General features: G+C 42.4%; 1 protein-coding gene across 1 annotated transcript in view; it reads right to left on the reverse strand.

Annotated features, from left to right (window-relative positions):
• SNX25 (sorting nexin 25) overlaps positions 1 to 15,382 on the reverse strand; it is a 183,554-nt gene that overhangs the window by 111,828 nt on the left and 56,344 nt on the right. The window contains exons 3-5 of the mRNA XM_066573454.1: positions 7,022 to 7,238; positions 3,672 to 3,844; positions 78 to 264 (exon numbers count right to left, since the gene is read on the reverse strand). Of these exons, the coding sequence (XP_066429551.1) occupies positions 78 to 264; positions 3,672 to 3,844; positions 7,022 to 7,238 (577 nt within the window). The remainder of the gene's footprint in view (positions 1 to 77; positions 265 to 3,671; positions 3,845 to 7,021; positions 7,239 to 15,382) is intronic.

Here is a 15,382-nt window from a genome sequence, read left to right on the forward strand (position 1 = left end):
AATAGAGACCCAGTTTCATATGAATTTCTCTGTAATAGCAAAAAGTTGAGGTTTGCAGACACATAAAAGCAATGTACCTTAGCTGTTTAAGGAATTCAATGTCAGAGCTGCTGGTGATCAGCTTGATGAACTCCTCATAAGATGGGGCGTATGTATAAGTCTTCTTGTGCCGCTCGTTCACCTGTTCCCGGTACTCCAGCTGGCTGAGCAGCATCTGATTAATGTAATCCGGATCACTCAGCAGCTCCACCAAGGGCTTCAGCACTGAGGGAACAAAATCAGGGCATGTCAAGATAAAGGCACCTACGCTGCGGGCAGTCCGTGTCCTGCATTACTACTCTATCTGAACGCTTGCCTCACACTACTCAGTAGGAAATTGATACCTGTAACCGAACAAAAAATACATACACGGAATATAGAAATACTTTTATGGCATATCCAACCACATGCAGGCGGGCTTCTGATGGGATTCTGGGAACTATCAGGCTATCTTACACCGTTTCAGTATCTCCCATGGAAGTGGATGGGTGTTATGGAAACTGCAAGCTACACAGTTTCCACAGCTTCCAAGTTATGAAAACGTCTATGGGAATTACAGAAACCATCTAGCACTGCCCACTTGGCTGTATCAAAACTGAAGACCACAAAGGGGTATTCTCATCTCTGCCATGATTGGCCCATATGGGAATACCCCTTTAATTTTATATATATTCTCAAAAAGACTATGCCCAACTTCCCAGTCAGTTTTTCATAATACATCTAAAACATCCCAACTTTACAATAGAAATGTGATATCTGTGTGTGGCTGCAACTCCTATGCAAACTTGTGTGTTTCCATAGTAACATAGTATTTAAGGCTGAAAAGAACATATATGTCCATCTAGTTCAGCCCATTACCCCCACCTCCCAGTGCTGAGCCAGGAGGAAGGCAAAAATACTAAAATAAAGAGGTAGAAGCCAATGTTCCTAACTAAAAAAAGACAAAAAAAATCCTTCCTGATTCTAATATGGCAATCAGAATAAACCCTGGATCACCAATACGTCTGAAGTAATTAGGAACTATTACATGGTATATTGTAATACTCAAGAAACACGTCCAGGCTCCTCTTGTACGCTTATGGAATTCACCATGTTCTCAGACAGATTTCCATAGTCTCACTGCTCTTACAGTAAAGAACCCCCTTCTATGTTGGTGATCCTCTAGACATTGAGGATTCCCCCTCATTTCAGTCACAGTCCTGGGTACAAATAGATGCTGGGAGAGATCTCTGTATTGTCCCCTGATATATTTATACATAGTTATTAGGTCGTCCCTTAGCCATCTTTTTTCAAAATTAAATAACTCCAATTTTGGTAACCTTTCTGGGTATTGTAGTTCACCCATTCTATTTATTTAGTTACCTGTCTTTGAACCTGCTCAAGCTCTGATATGTCCTTCTTGAGTACTGGTGCCCAAAGCTGTACACAATATTCCATGTGTGGTCTGACCAGTGACTTGTAAAGAGGAAGAACAATGTTCTCATCGCATGCCCCTAGACCTCTTCTGATTTCCCCCATGATCCTATTTGCCTTGGCAGCAGCTGCCTGGCACTGGTTGCTCCAGTTAAGCTTACAGTTTACTAAAATCCCCAAGTCCTTTTGCCTGTCAGTGTTTCCCAGTGGTTTCCCATTTAGTGAGTAATGGTGACATGTATTCCCCTGCCCATGTGCAGAACCTTACATTTATCAGTGTTATACCTCATTTGACACTTTTCTGCACAACATATGCAGCATGATACTGCAGTTATAACCACCCACTGCCCACCATCCCTTTCATCTAACCTCCATTTCTTCCTAACCTGTAACATTTAGCCTAGGGTCACACGGGGCGGATTGCCGTCGGAAATCTCGCGGTTTGGCCGCAGCAAAAACCGCGAGATCTCCGCCGGCAGAGCCGCCGCGGTTTAAGCCGCGGCGGCTTTGAAGCGGTCCGGCCGCTTGCTCTTCCGTTGCGGCCGGCGCTCCCATAGAGGAGAGCGCGGCCGCAGCGGAATGAAAAAAAGAATGAGCATGCTGCTTCTTTTGAAACCGCGGCTGCGGCGGCCGCAGCTTCAACCGGATTTACCGCAGCGGATTAGCCGTCCCGTGTGGATGAGGTTTCTGAGAAACCTCGTCCACATGGCTGGCTAATCCCGGGCTTAGCGGCCGCGGGCGGTTTTGCCGCGGGCGGATCTGCTGCGGCAAAACCGCGGCAAATCCGCCCTATATTAGTAAGAAGCAGGGGGCAGAAAAACGTTTATTGATGGTGAGTCTACAACTTTACCATATAATGGGCATTTGAAATTCCACAGCATGCCCTGAAAATCAGCGTGTATTTTTTCCACTATAAGTGGATGGGGGTTGTAAATTTATCCCCCATGTATAATACTGTCAATAGTCACAGATTTTTGGTGAGGAATCTACATGAAAAATCTCTGCAAAAAAAAATTCACCACATCTGAAAGCGGCCTTAGTGCTCATTCACAAGGTCATATGCAAATGGAAACATTTCTCTGCATGTGTATGTGCGCATTACATGCATGTTTGTTGTGGGAATGCTTTTTTGCATGTCCATGTGCCCTCCGTGGGGCATCAGGTTTTTGTGTGAACAAAATAAAACCTCAAGCAGTTTTCACTGTCTCCTGGCCATGTGTAAAAAATGCAGCACACATGTAACATCTGTGTTCACAAATGTTTTCTTTTTTTTTTTTACACGCTCACCTAGACTTTCGCAGACGATTTTGGTCCGTGAACACTGACGAAAAACAGGACATGCTGCAATTTTATGAACAAGATCGGTCCACTTTAAAAAAAGCATGTCTGAATAAAACCAATTTACATTAATCGTTACGTGTGCAGGCCATATTCAGTCAGTAAAACAAACTGACAGCAAACAGACAGAAAATATGCCCTGTAAGTGTACCCGTTATTTAAACCAACGGCAACAAAAAGTTGGACCTGTCATTTTGACACATCATAAGTTTTTTTTTTCTTTGTTAGGGGTCCAAAGTGTGAAAATCCCTACTGATCCCCCAAACCAAGGGGCAGAAACCCTGAGCTGAACACTGTGCTTCTTACTTTCTGATTGGCTCTGGTCAGCTCTCCTTGGAAGGTTCATAAAAAGTCTGTAGCTGAAGGGTATAGCTTTCAGTTCACTACTTTTGCCCCTTTGTTATGAAGTGACAGCCGTTTTGTAAACAGCCGAAAAGTTACCATTTTTTCTTTTTATTTCAAACTTATAGTTTGTTACCAAGGAAACACATACGCTTCCATAGAAGCTGTACACAGAACTTTTTAAATTAGGACCGTTTGCAATTAGATGCAGGGAAACAAAAAAGTAACTGGTTGTGCAGGTGAATCTTCCCTTTATAGACTACTGGAATATACAGAACCAATGTATTTCCTATAAACAATTAGCCAAATCTATCATTAGGGGGAAAAATGAAATAAAAACGTTTTTTGTTTCAATAGATTGTAATTGTAGAGCTGGTTCGGTGCTTTCAATATCAAGTAATTGTACAAATGAAGATGAACATATTATAACACTTCATTATAAACATGCATACAAGAAATTTTAGAAATAGACCATTATGATAGTTGCATAACATGTAAGACTAATAAAACAAAGGCAGGGATCTGAAAACTGTACACACCTTTGGTAGCGAGTATTTCAGAAAGAACAATCCGCAAACTGCGAGACTGGGCATCCCGGCTGGGCACCAGGCAGAGAACTAGTACCTGCGCACAAGTCTGCAAGAACTGCAGCTCCTCATCTGTGTTTTTTAAGCAGGGGTGAAGAGCAAACGGTCTTGGCTGTTCATCCTGTCTGAAAGAAAAAGGAACAAAACAAGAAGGAAAGCAAAGCAACTGAAGTTAAATGAAAAACACACTTATTACTAGATTATAAAAATAACTACATACATCCCAACAATGTGGAGCAGCGGCGATGCTTAAAAGGGAATCCCAAGCACGTGACCTCTTGCAGTATTGATGACCTATCCTCAGGATTGATCAGAGGAGGTACTGATCAACAGACCCTCCTGCCCACAATTTTGACTCTTTAAAATGTCCCTTGGTTTGGAATTTAAGCATCTGGATGTATGTTACTACAATTGGATTGCTAAAGGGGTATTCCCATTTCGGCCTTTCATGGGAAAACCTGGCCTCTGTACAGACCACCTGTCGGAAACAGCAGAGAGCCGTTTCCATAGCGCTCATTGAAGTAATGAGAATTACGGAAACAGCATGCGGGCTCCGGACGCGTTGCCAGTACCCATGGCAGCCATTTCCATCGGCTATGAAAAGCTGAGATGGGAACAACCCTGGATTTCGTCAACCTAAAAACCGTATGCGTATATTACTCAGTAATTCAAGTAACAGAAAAAGGAACTATATCAACTGCTCTATCTTCATGAACAGAATAGATGGCTGACCCATTAATATATGAACAAGCACAGTACATTAAAATGACATTATAGAAACTCCATATGAAATATAATAAATACTGGATCTCCAGAAGGTAGAGATTTAATGTTCTTCAAAAACAGTTCTGCGGACTTATAGGCGTCAACTAAAAAGCGAAAAGAGATGAGCGAGCGTACTCGCTAAGGCAAACTACTCGAGCGAGTAGTGCCTTATTCGAGTACCTGCCCGCTCGTCTCTAAAGATTCGGCCACCGGCGCAGGTGAGCGGTGAGTTGCGGGAGTGAGCAGGGGAGAGCGGGGTGGGGGGGGGGTGGGGGGAGAGAGTGAGAGTGAGATCTCAACCCCCCCCCCCCGTTCCTCCCCGCCCCCTGCCGACACCGGAATCTTTAGAGACGAGCAGGCAGGTACTCGAATAAGGCACTACTCGCTCGAGTAGTTTGCCTTAGCGAGTATGCTCGCTCATCTCTAAAAGCGAAGCTTTTAATGCATAATGTATTCACCTCTGCATCACCTTTACACATTGGTCAGTCAACTTTAAATACACCGAAAACTCTATAAACTACAATATATTGCTCTGACGGGTCTGGGAAACAATCGTACTGTACATTTATTTCACAATCCTTAGATTATATTTATTGAGAAGTAGAATAAAGTTGGTCCATTCTTCTCAACTTGACCATAGCCCCCCCTAAAAGGGGACTAGTTAACTCTGTGGGAACCCAAAGTATGGATGCTGTAGAAATGAATCCTGGAACGTACCAAGCATACAGCTTTAGTATGGCATGATACAAACAAGACTGTCCTGTGGTCCACATTATATCCGAATGATATTTTATTTTTAATTTACAAGCAAGTACTTGGCAGAAAAATGGAACCCACTCAAACTAAAACAATTATGTAAAACAACAACATATATAACAGTAATTTTCTTAATGGTTATGCAAAATTACGCAAGTAATATTCTACTCTCCAGCTAGAACGTCAAAAATAACAGCTGGAGTTTATGAGCAACACAAAATCAATAACAGAGCAAAAGAAGCAATCTATTCCGAAATGGTTTGTGAGAAACACAATCAATAATGACCGCCACAATTATGAGAAGCAGCATAGGTAGACGAGGTAATAGAAAAAAAAGTACAATGTTAGAATATTATTAGTATAAAACCGTATAGGAGCCCCACCGTATAAATTAGAGTCGGGCAGTTTGGCCGAAAGCTAAAAATCTCAATTTTTTTCAATCTATTCTCGATTCTTTTTTTGTTTTTGAAGAAGCTAAAAAAAAATACCAAAACACTTTTTTTAAGTAAGGAAATTGCATACACAGCATTCCTTAAAGGGGTATTCTGGGCTGTTTTAACGATGACCCATCCGCTAGATAGGTCATCAGTAGTTGATGGACAGGGGTCTGCTGCTTGGGATTTCAGTCTATCAACTGATTGTATGGCCTACTGCCAGTGCAGTGGGCCGACGTCATCATCAGCAATCACTGCGTACCGTAGGAAGTGGGAGCGCCGGCTTCAATCCCACAGAAATCAATGAGACTGCCGCACTACTATTCTACTTCGTGCTTCTCTCATGGTCAGGACTGGACGTGAAGTCCTGACCATGAGAGAAGCATAAAGTGGAAGACAATTACAGCGCTCCGATTGATTTCTATGGGAGTGAAGCCTGCATTCACACTTCCTGCTGTGACCGCTGACGACATTTGGCCTGGATGATCAGCTAATGGACCAGGATTTATTTCTCCTCTAAATTTCATGAACTTTTGAAAAAAAAAAAGTGGGATCAAAATACTCCTAACATCTGTGTCAAGTGTTGGAAGTCTAGTAAATAAAGGGAACCGAAAAAACAAGCCTTCCGTAAAAGAATGGCCAACGATGAGCGGACAGAAATGAGTTACTCACCAATACAACTTTTGTTTTTGTAATAAACAGATTATTAGGACTTTAGGAACGTTCCCGCGGTTGCAAAAACATAGTAATCTATACAGGCATTTCAAATGCATGTATAATAAAATTAAGAACTGCTTTAGATTTTATGCTCATTTATACCATGCCTCAATAATACCCCTTCACACCGCAAAATGAGTTTACCTTTAAAGCCAAGTATTTTGGATTACAGACCTGCACCTGCACATCTACATATTATCAACTGATCGCGAGATACCCGCTTTAGAAACCCCATTAAGAAAACTGCAGTCATACATCTTCCCTATAGTGGTCGCTGCAGAGAAAATATAGTAATACTGAACGGACAAGGTTCACACTCTGTGAGCTCCAATTTGCCCTGAAAAGCTACCCCCCTTTGATTTCCATATGTTCCAATAAGGCACGTCTACACGAGACAACACCTCAAGGTGTTGGATTGTATGCTGACCTTCTCACATTGCTGCAGAAAAGCTGTCCCAAGTTAACCTGCTGATGAGCTTAATTAGAAAAGATGTTGGCAATAACCCTCTTTTGCATCCTTCCCTAATACTATTATCCAGAGCTGAAGGGGTTAAACTAAACCTCTCCTTGCAGAGGCATATAACCACTTTGCACAGAGAAGGATTATGGATGCTCACTCCAGTTTGTTACCTAGTGTTTGCAGCCTTGAGGTCACAGAAGTGTGTGAGCAGATTCTTCACCACGTCATTGCAGACCACCTTTACGATATCAATGTGAGCAAGCCGACTGCGCAGTTGTCTGCTGAGCTCCCAAAAGTCTTCATAGAGCAGATGGTAGAGGTGGCCATCATCTTTGCTGAGTTCTCCGTACCAGGACAGAATGTAGTCTCTGTAGCTGTAGTCAAACACTGAAAAAGATGGATACACAAGACTATAAGATGAAGGAGTATTAAAAAACACTTTGAGGGTGTGTTTATATGTGGCAGATTTGGAGTGGACAAGCACCAAAATTTGACCAAAATTTGCAGCATAGTTCGCAGTACAGCTCTTGGTGCGTATCCACACCAAAATCCTCACCTTTTAAATTTTGAGGTGGATCCACAGCAGATTTCAGACTTTCAAATGAAGTGGTGAAGCCTGCTGCGTATCCTTGCCAAATTCTGCATCTGAAGTAAGGGTAAAAAAAAGTGTTGTGTGCTCGAAAATAAAAAAAAATAAAAAAATTAAAAAAAAAAATCACAAAAGAAAAAGCAGGACAGCACCCTGGAGAATTAGTAAAGTAGTCTGGATGATCGTAAAAAGAAAAAAAAGTGTTGCTGGCCTTCCCTTGCTCTTCTTGTTCTGAACAGACTATTATGATCGAAGACAAACATTCTAAAACAAAGTATTTTAAAGAATAACACTCTCTATTCAGAAAGGTGAGGACTGCGCCGTATATGAAAAATGCATGCCAGACAATAAAAACGCATTAACAATACAACAGCCAGAAGCCTGGCTCCTATGGTACAATACTTCTGCTGTACGCTGTGCATTGTATTTAATAGCAGATTGAGAAATCAGAACATTCACTTTGAAAACTTCCAACTCAGATCACGTTTTCCAGATTACAAAGTGAAGTACATAATGGAGAACAGAGATTGATTAATCAGTCAAATCTGTAGCATGAAAAACTTAAAAAGTGGGAAGCCGTCTGCCAGAATGTAACATTTATGAATCATAACGAGTCTTCTATCCATTGTAATGTCAGCTTTCTTCTTCTTAATGCACATTTTTATAACAGGGTATCATGAACATTAATCATTTTCTATAAAGCTTAAAGCGTATTAGAACATGAAAAGTGTTCATCTATGGATGTAATCAGCATTCATGTATAAACAGAGCGTAGAGGACAAAGCGCCTGTACAAGTACCGTAGAAGCTCCGGTTGTCAGACCGAGTTCTGGGCTCCCAAACATTAAATGGTTTATTCACATGTGGCGGTTGGGTCATGGTTTATGGGCTTTTTGCTGGAAAACTCGCAACAAAAACCAAAAAGGGTGTAAATAAATCGTAACGGTTATGAGCCCCTCACCAGCCACTACAGCTATTTAAAGACATGGTATAACAACGTGTATTATAACAGATGAGCCATGCAAATGCAGTGTTCAACTCTCCTGCCTTCAGCAGTTGGGTTCTGCAGGGCTCCAAAGGCACCCATTCGTGGAACACCCACTTGTCAGACATTAAATGGGTGGTCCATTTTTTAACTATTGATAGTTTGTCTGCAGGATCAACAATAGATTAAACGGGATTCTGCCGCCTCGTATCCCCGATGATCCGCTGTGTGCAGTGCTCGTAAACTGTACTGTTCCAGTGGTCAAGCTTGAAAAATGCCACTGAAGTGAATGGGAACTTTACCTGCAATACCAAACTGCGCCACCGCAGGGGGAACGGAGACGTCTGCTTGTTGCAGAAATCAGCTCAGTACACAAGCACGGTGGTTTGGTCAACAGCTGATCAGCAGAGGTCGTAAATGCAAACCCTTGTCGATCTACTACCGATTGTCTATCCTGCAAATAAGTCATCAAGAGTTTACAACTGGACAACCGCTTTAAGAGCATGTCAAGTTTAGGTCATAAACGTCTACTGTTAAAATACAACTTTACCTGAGTAAGGAGCTGCGGACATCTATGGGCCCTAAGCCCTTCAGTAATACCCTAATGGTTGGTCTTCCAATAGACTACTTCACTGATAAACCAGAGTGGGGATGTGTTCACATCAGCTTTTACACTATGCCCATAGTTTCCTTTTTTGAGGCATTGCTGAAATCGGCTTTAAGATGGAACCCCTAGTCTTTTAGTAGTCAGAGACCAGTATGGTATGATGTCAAATCCTCTCAAAGTATGCCTCCAACATATACTGGAAATGTAGTGTGGATGCTCCCTAACTTATCGCATCAAGGCCAAAATGAAGTGGTTTTCCCTTAAAATAGGGAGGATACAATAACATTCAAACAGGTCCTATTCAGAATATAGTCTAACTAGAACAATTCCTTATTTACAACATTTACTATCTGTCCAATTCCCTATACTCTTGTCTCCCATCACATTAGATGCCAGCTTCTTCTAGGGCATTAGGCCACAATGAGAAACGCAATGAGTACATTTTGGTAAGGGACTCCATGTATATGAGAAATAGCTTTTTCACATGTTTATTATTCTGGGTTTTTTTTTTTTCAAATAAAGGTTTATATGCTTACATAGTGCTGTTTAATATATTATTCTATGCGGTGCTATGTTCTCTGAGGTTACTCACTTGAAAATGCTGAGCAAGTGTTTAAACATCCACTGATATGGGCACCTGCTCTAACTTTTAGCAGATTACAACAATGGCAGAACAGAAAGTGGACAGCACCTGTCATTGTTGAAATCTGCTGAACCGGAGACCAACAAGTCTCCGTTTCAGCAGTTTAAAAAAAATGGCCAGAAAATGGGTTTCCAACCAGATGATCCATTTTTTTCAAGAATTTTAGACAAAAAACCTTGACTGAACCCTTGTATGAAGGTAATAACGAGATGTCAACAGGCTCTTACATTATAAGCCTAACATGTGCATAGACTAATCTTTAGGCCCAATGCATACGGGCGGATCCTTATGGCAGACGTCTGGCTGTGGATTCCGCAGCAATGTCTGTCCATAGCATGCAATGTAAAATGATTCTTCCACGCACACTAGTAGAAATCACTTGTGATTTCCACTTGCAAAGAAGGAATCGCACCATGCACCATTTTCGTGCAGTCAATGGAAGCCGCCCGATCCGCGTCATCGCAGGTGCAGCATATCCTGCACTGCGCATGTGCGCCGCCTGGCACATCTATAGCATGGAGGAAAAAAAAAATCTGAAGAGGTATGCGGGGTCACTGGCCGGCATTAGGTTGAATTCCGCTGCGGGATCCGGCTGTGTGCATTTGGCCTTAGGCCATTTTGCAGCATGATTTTGCCTCACAGATTAAACATCTTAGGCCACCTGCACACGGCCGAGTCGGATTCCACATGCAGATTCCTGCAGCGGAATCAGACCCAGTGCCTGGCCGGTGATCCTCACATACCTGTCCGGAGTCTTCACATTCTGCAGGCCAGTGCACATGCACAGTACAGATTATGCCAAACCTTCACTAGGCAATGACATGAATTCTGCAGCCTTTCTGCAATGATGATTGCAGAAGGGCCGCGTGTTGGATGGTTTTGATTAACTTCAATGGTAGCCGTCTACACGGAATCCACCTCAAAATAGAGCATGCTGTGAATTTTCCCCCTGCGAGTGGGAAAAAAAATTGCAATTGATTTTCGCTCGCCGGGGCAGGAAAACTTGTTTTTCCATCGCATGCTATGACTGGTATTTGCTGCGGAATCTGGAGGCAGACGCTCGCGCCGGATTCCACAATGTGCAGGTGGCCTGTAAGGTAATTTACATATACACATACAAGTATACACACACACACACACTTAGTGTTATCTATTGCTGAGAAGACACAGAGGGAAGGTAAAACTAGTGCCATAATGATATCTGTTGCTATGACCAACATTTGTTTTTAATTGGGCTACTTTTATCAAAATGTCACCATTGTCTGCATATACAGTAATAAGACTGCAGTTATCTGAAAGCACAAACTATGACACATCTACTGTACAGAATAGAACCGCAACATACAAAGAAAATCCTGGACTCGGCATTGGGGTATACCGTAGCTCATTATTCACAGATCGGAGCCAGACTGCATGCTCTGGAATTTTATTTAGTCACACATCTTCAGGAGACATTACCCAAGAATAATGCATCATCCTCTGCATTCGCATTGTCTGCTCCCCGCCGGTTTTATGAGCCGTGGAAACTGATTGATTAAGTGTCCAGGCTTGCTGCCCCATTAACTCCACCACAGGTCAGTGCACAATGCATCATAAGTGGTGTAAGAGCAGCCCTCCCTCAGCAGACACCCATACTCTGGCACGTCTCCTCACTAACAATGTACAGAAGTAACACCCCGACGGGAGGATATGGCGCTGCTAATTCTACACAGGTGTTTCCTTGCACAGGGCAAAAAATAGCAGAATAGTCACAAGAATATAATTCAGTCTTCACAGTTATAAATTCCTAAGTAAACCGTTGCTTAAGGTCGCAGATAATCTCATTGAACGTATACAAGAAAGGTGTGCTGCTATTCAGAAAAAAATAAACCCTGTCCAGGATGCTTTATCAGTGAGGTGTGGCTAGTCGTCATCAGCCAGGTACTGCTAGTCGTTTCATATTGCCGCACAACAACAATTACAGGCCTGGATACAAGACAGTTATGGCCTGGATACAAGACAATTCTTGATTCTGGCTGTAAGACAGATGTGGCCTTTCAGTTTTAAGATATGACCTTTCCTGAATTCCTTTTAGTAACCTGCCTCAAGTAAGACTATAACACTCTGGCCTGGTGACCCTGTAACACTAATTCAGAGACCATAGAACTTTCAGATCTTTATCAGTGGACTATTTAAGTATTTATTTCTCTATCCATCCTGTTCTGGTATGTATTTTTTTTAAGTGCAAATTAATCACATCATGTCTGTGCCTTGTCATATGTATATATACACACTATATGGACAAAAGTATTTGTAAATATGCAAATAATGAGTTTGCTGAACGGTATGCTGGGAGGGCATGAGTAAAATAAAAAGCTGCTTATTTTGTGATAACTATTTATTAATTTGATTGAGCGCTTGTGGGACGAACTGGAGCGACGGGTACGACACCTGCCACCCACGCCCATCCTCACAGCAATCTCTTCTTACAGCCTTGCACAGAGTTGGCGAGCTATTCCTGCCCAGACTAAGAGAACGTGCGGAAAGTATGTCTCGACGTGTTGTTACTGTAATACAAACAAAAGGAGCAGACATCTTACTAAATAGAAGGATAAAGAACTTATTCTGAAAAACATGCAGTGGCCAAATAAAATACTTTTGTCCATATAGTGTATATGCATGCCTCTTTGGGTCTATTTCATTAAGCCTGAAGCAGAACCCTGCGTTGGTCTGAAAGCTCGCATTAACATCATGTATTTTTGTTAGTCATTAAAAGGTATTATATCAACAAGATTACTTGGTTTCTCTTGCTGAGAACAATCACATTTAATTCCCGAGAGGAATAATTAGAAGAAAGCATGAGCAGATTTAGTCTACCATGGGCCCTGGGTTGTATGAAGGTTGTGGCCCACAGCAGTCTGGAGATTTAAAAAGGTCCGACACTTACAACATAGATATAGTACCATAACCAAGCTTAATACACTGATATGGCTTCCCAATGAAGCTTATTACACAGGGAATATACCTGGACCAATCATGCTACATAGATACAATAACAGATCTGCTCTTACTGCATTTACATGGTACCAGAACCAAGTTTAATATACAGATAGTGGCACCAGAACTAACCTTACATAGATATGGCACCAGAACAGAGCTTACTACATAGATACAGTTCCAGAACTTAAGTGTCTCACCACCTGGAACCCCTCCACTTAATACTCCTGATGTTATCACTTGTGAATTTTTTTTCTCTTTCTTTTTTTTAACTTCAGTTAGGCCGCCTGCACACAGGCAGGTCGGACCCCACATGTGGGAGTCCCACAGCGGGGTTCGACCCAGTGCCCGCCTAGTGACCCCAACTTACCTCTCCGCTGTCTTCCCCACTGCTGCAAATGTGCTGGCAGGAGCGCCGGCGCACATGCGCAGTACAGAGGACACCGCAGCATGCTGCAATTTTTTCCCAGACGAGCGGAAAATCGCAATTGATTTCCGCTCGTGGGCAGGAAATTGCAGTTTCTCACAGCATGCTATGGGCTGGATTTGCTGCAGAATCCGGAGGCGGGATCCCGCTCCGGATTTCGCAACGCAGATTCGCCCGTGTGCAGGAGGCCTAAGCAGTTTTAGAACTTTTTTTTGTTTTTAGGGCAGTATTAAAAGCACGTTTGTGGTAATGGAGGGGGTCTGTGAGACTGGTATGGGGCACTGTTCAGAGGTAAACAAATGTCTTTACACAAAATCAAAAGATCTAGAACTCAATAGAAAATTAATTGGCAAATTGTTCACCTGGCTTCTGGAATCTGCCCAGCCATGCTTTACTCCCTCAAATACAATAAAATAAAAGTATATGTTCCCCACATACCCAAATTAATAGATGGAAAATACATCAAAGCTTACTAAAAAAAAAAAAAAAAAAAGCATGTCTCCACTCTGCCCAAATAGTCATACAAGCAATGTACACTGCTGTACAGGCTTTGTACGTAGGGCTCTTCTGAATTAATGAACACTAAGGGTGCCCACCCACTAGCGTTTTTTTACTGCGAAATTCGCAGCGTTTTTTTTTTTCTGCAGGGGTCTTTGGGCTATGGGACATGCAAAGCTAAAATCGCGATCGCGCAAAATCGCGATATCGCGGTAAATCGCGATTTTGCGCGATCGCGATTTTTACATTACAAGTCCCATAGACCCCCTGCAGAAAAAAAAAACCTGCGAATTTCGCAGTGAAAAAAAACGCCAGTGGGTGGGCGCCCTAAGGCTGGGTTCACATGAGGAGGAATTGCCGCGGAGTTTCTGTGCGTAAAGTCCGACTGCAATCATAATCCTGAGATTAAGCAGCAAAGTGGACAAGATTTGCAAAAATCTAATCCACACGCTGCGTACAGTCTGCTGCGGCCAAGTCGAACTAAAACGGACGTGCCACGTGGAATTCAAAGTCGCCGCATGTCAATTGTATCGCTGCTTCCGCTGCAGGCCCTCTCCTTTCTATGGGGAGAGATGGCGGCAGCGGAATAAGCTGCTTTAGAAACCAGTGCCAATTCTCGATTCTGCGAGATTTCGGCAGGATTTTAACCCCGTGTGAACCCAGCCTAACTAAAATTTTAGAATAGACTTCAAATATAAACATTTTCCTATGGATACCCCAACTACAGTGAAGTAGTATGAAATTAAAAAGAAAACACAAAACAATGTGAATGAACCCCAGAAGTCTTTTATTTACATCATATGGGTCATAGATGTTAAAAATCTAGTTACAAAAATAATTTTTAAAAAAGTTAAAAAATAAAATAAAAATATATATAAAAAAAGAAAAATCACCCGCCATCCAAGGCCAACCCAAAAAGTCGTCATATGCGCCCTTTAATCAGAGACTATACAAATTACATAACAAAATGTCCAAAGCAAAATGAGGAACCCATTCCTGCACTTCATTTTAGCATAAATATAATAATTTTAGAAAACAAACTATAAAATTTAAAACATTTTTTCTAGCTTTTTACCCCCAAGAGCTTAGTCAGATGGGCGTTTTTATGTGCGAACTTACGTGGGCAAACACGCATGCGTAAAAAAATTTGCGGGACCGAAGCATGCGTCACGCTGAAAAAAACCACACCTGGCAGCATTTATGTGCACATAAAGTGCGCTGCCCGCTATTCCCTGCTGCAGCTGTGACAGCTGCAGGAGGGGATTCCTTGGATGCGAAACCCCTGGATGCTGTCACATGGGGTTTCACCTTTGGTAAATGGGGCCGGCGGCAGCCCCATTGACATAGAGAAGATAGCGAACCTTTGCCACAGGTGTGACAGAGGATTTCTTCATCTCCGCGGGGTTACTGTGTCATTTAAAATCCCCACTTGCTGAAAGAGCTGCCTCTGATTGGCTGAGTACTGTGACCAATCAGAGGCAGCTCTCAGCTGTCATTCAATAAAAGCACTTCAGAGTAGTGCAGGGAGAAGACCCGGCTGGACGCGCCTGACCCCCAGCAGCTGCAGAGAGGTGAGTATATACATATATATCTATATTTTTTTATTTTTACACATTTTAGGGATGATTTTCAGAGAAGGGCTTATATTTAAAGCCCTTCCCCGCAAATCACTGCTGGCCCCACTGAGCACAAGGTGAAACCCCTGGTTGTGACAGCATCCAGGGGTTTCACATCCAAAAAAAGACGGATGCCGCAGTTACCTGCGTTTTAAAATCTGCTGCCCTATATTTACCGCTGCGTATTTTTG

Source organism: Eleutherodactylus coqui, chromosome 7 (genome assembly GCF_035609145.1).
Source record: "Eleutherodactylus coqui strain aEleCoq1 chromosome 7, aEleCoq1.hap1, whole genome shotgun sequence".
NCBI classification, from domain to species: Eukaryota; Metazoa; Chordata; class Amphibia; order Anura; family Eleutherodactylidae; genus Eleutherodactylus; species Eleutherodactylus coqui.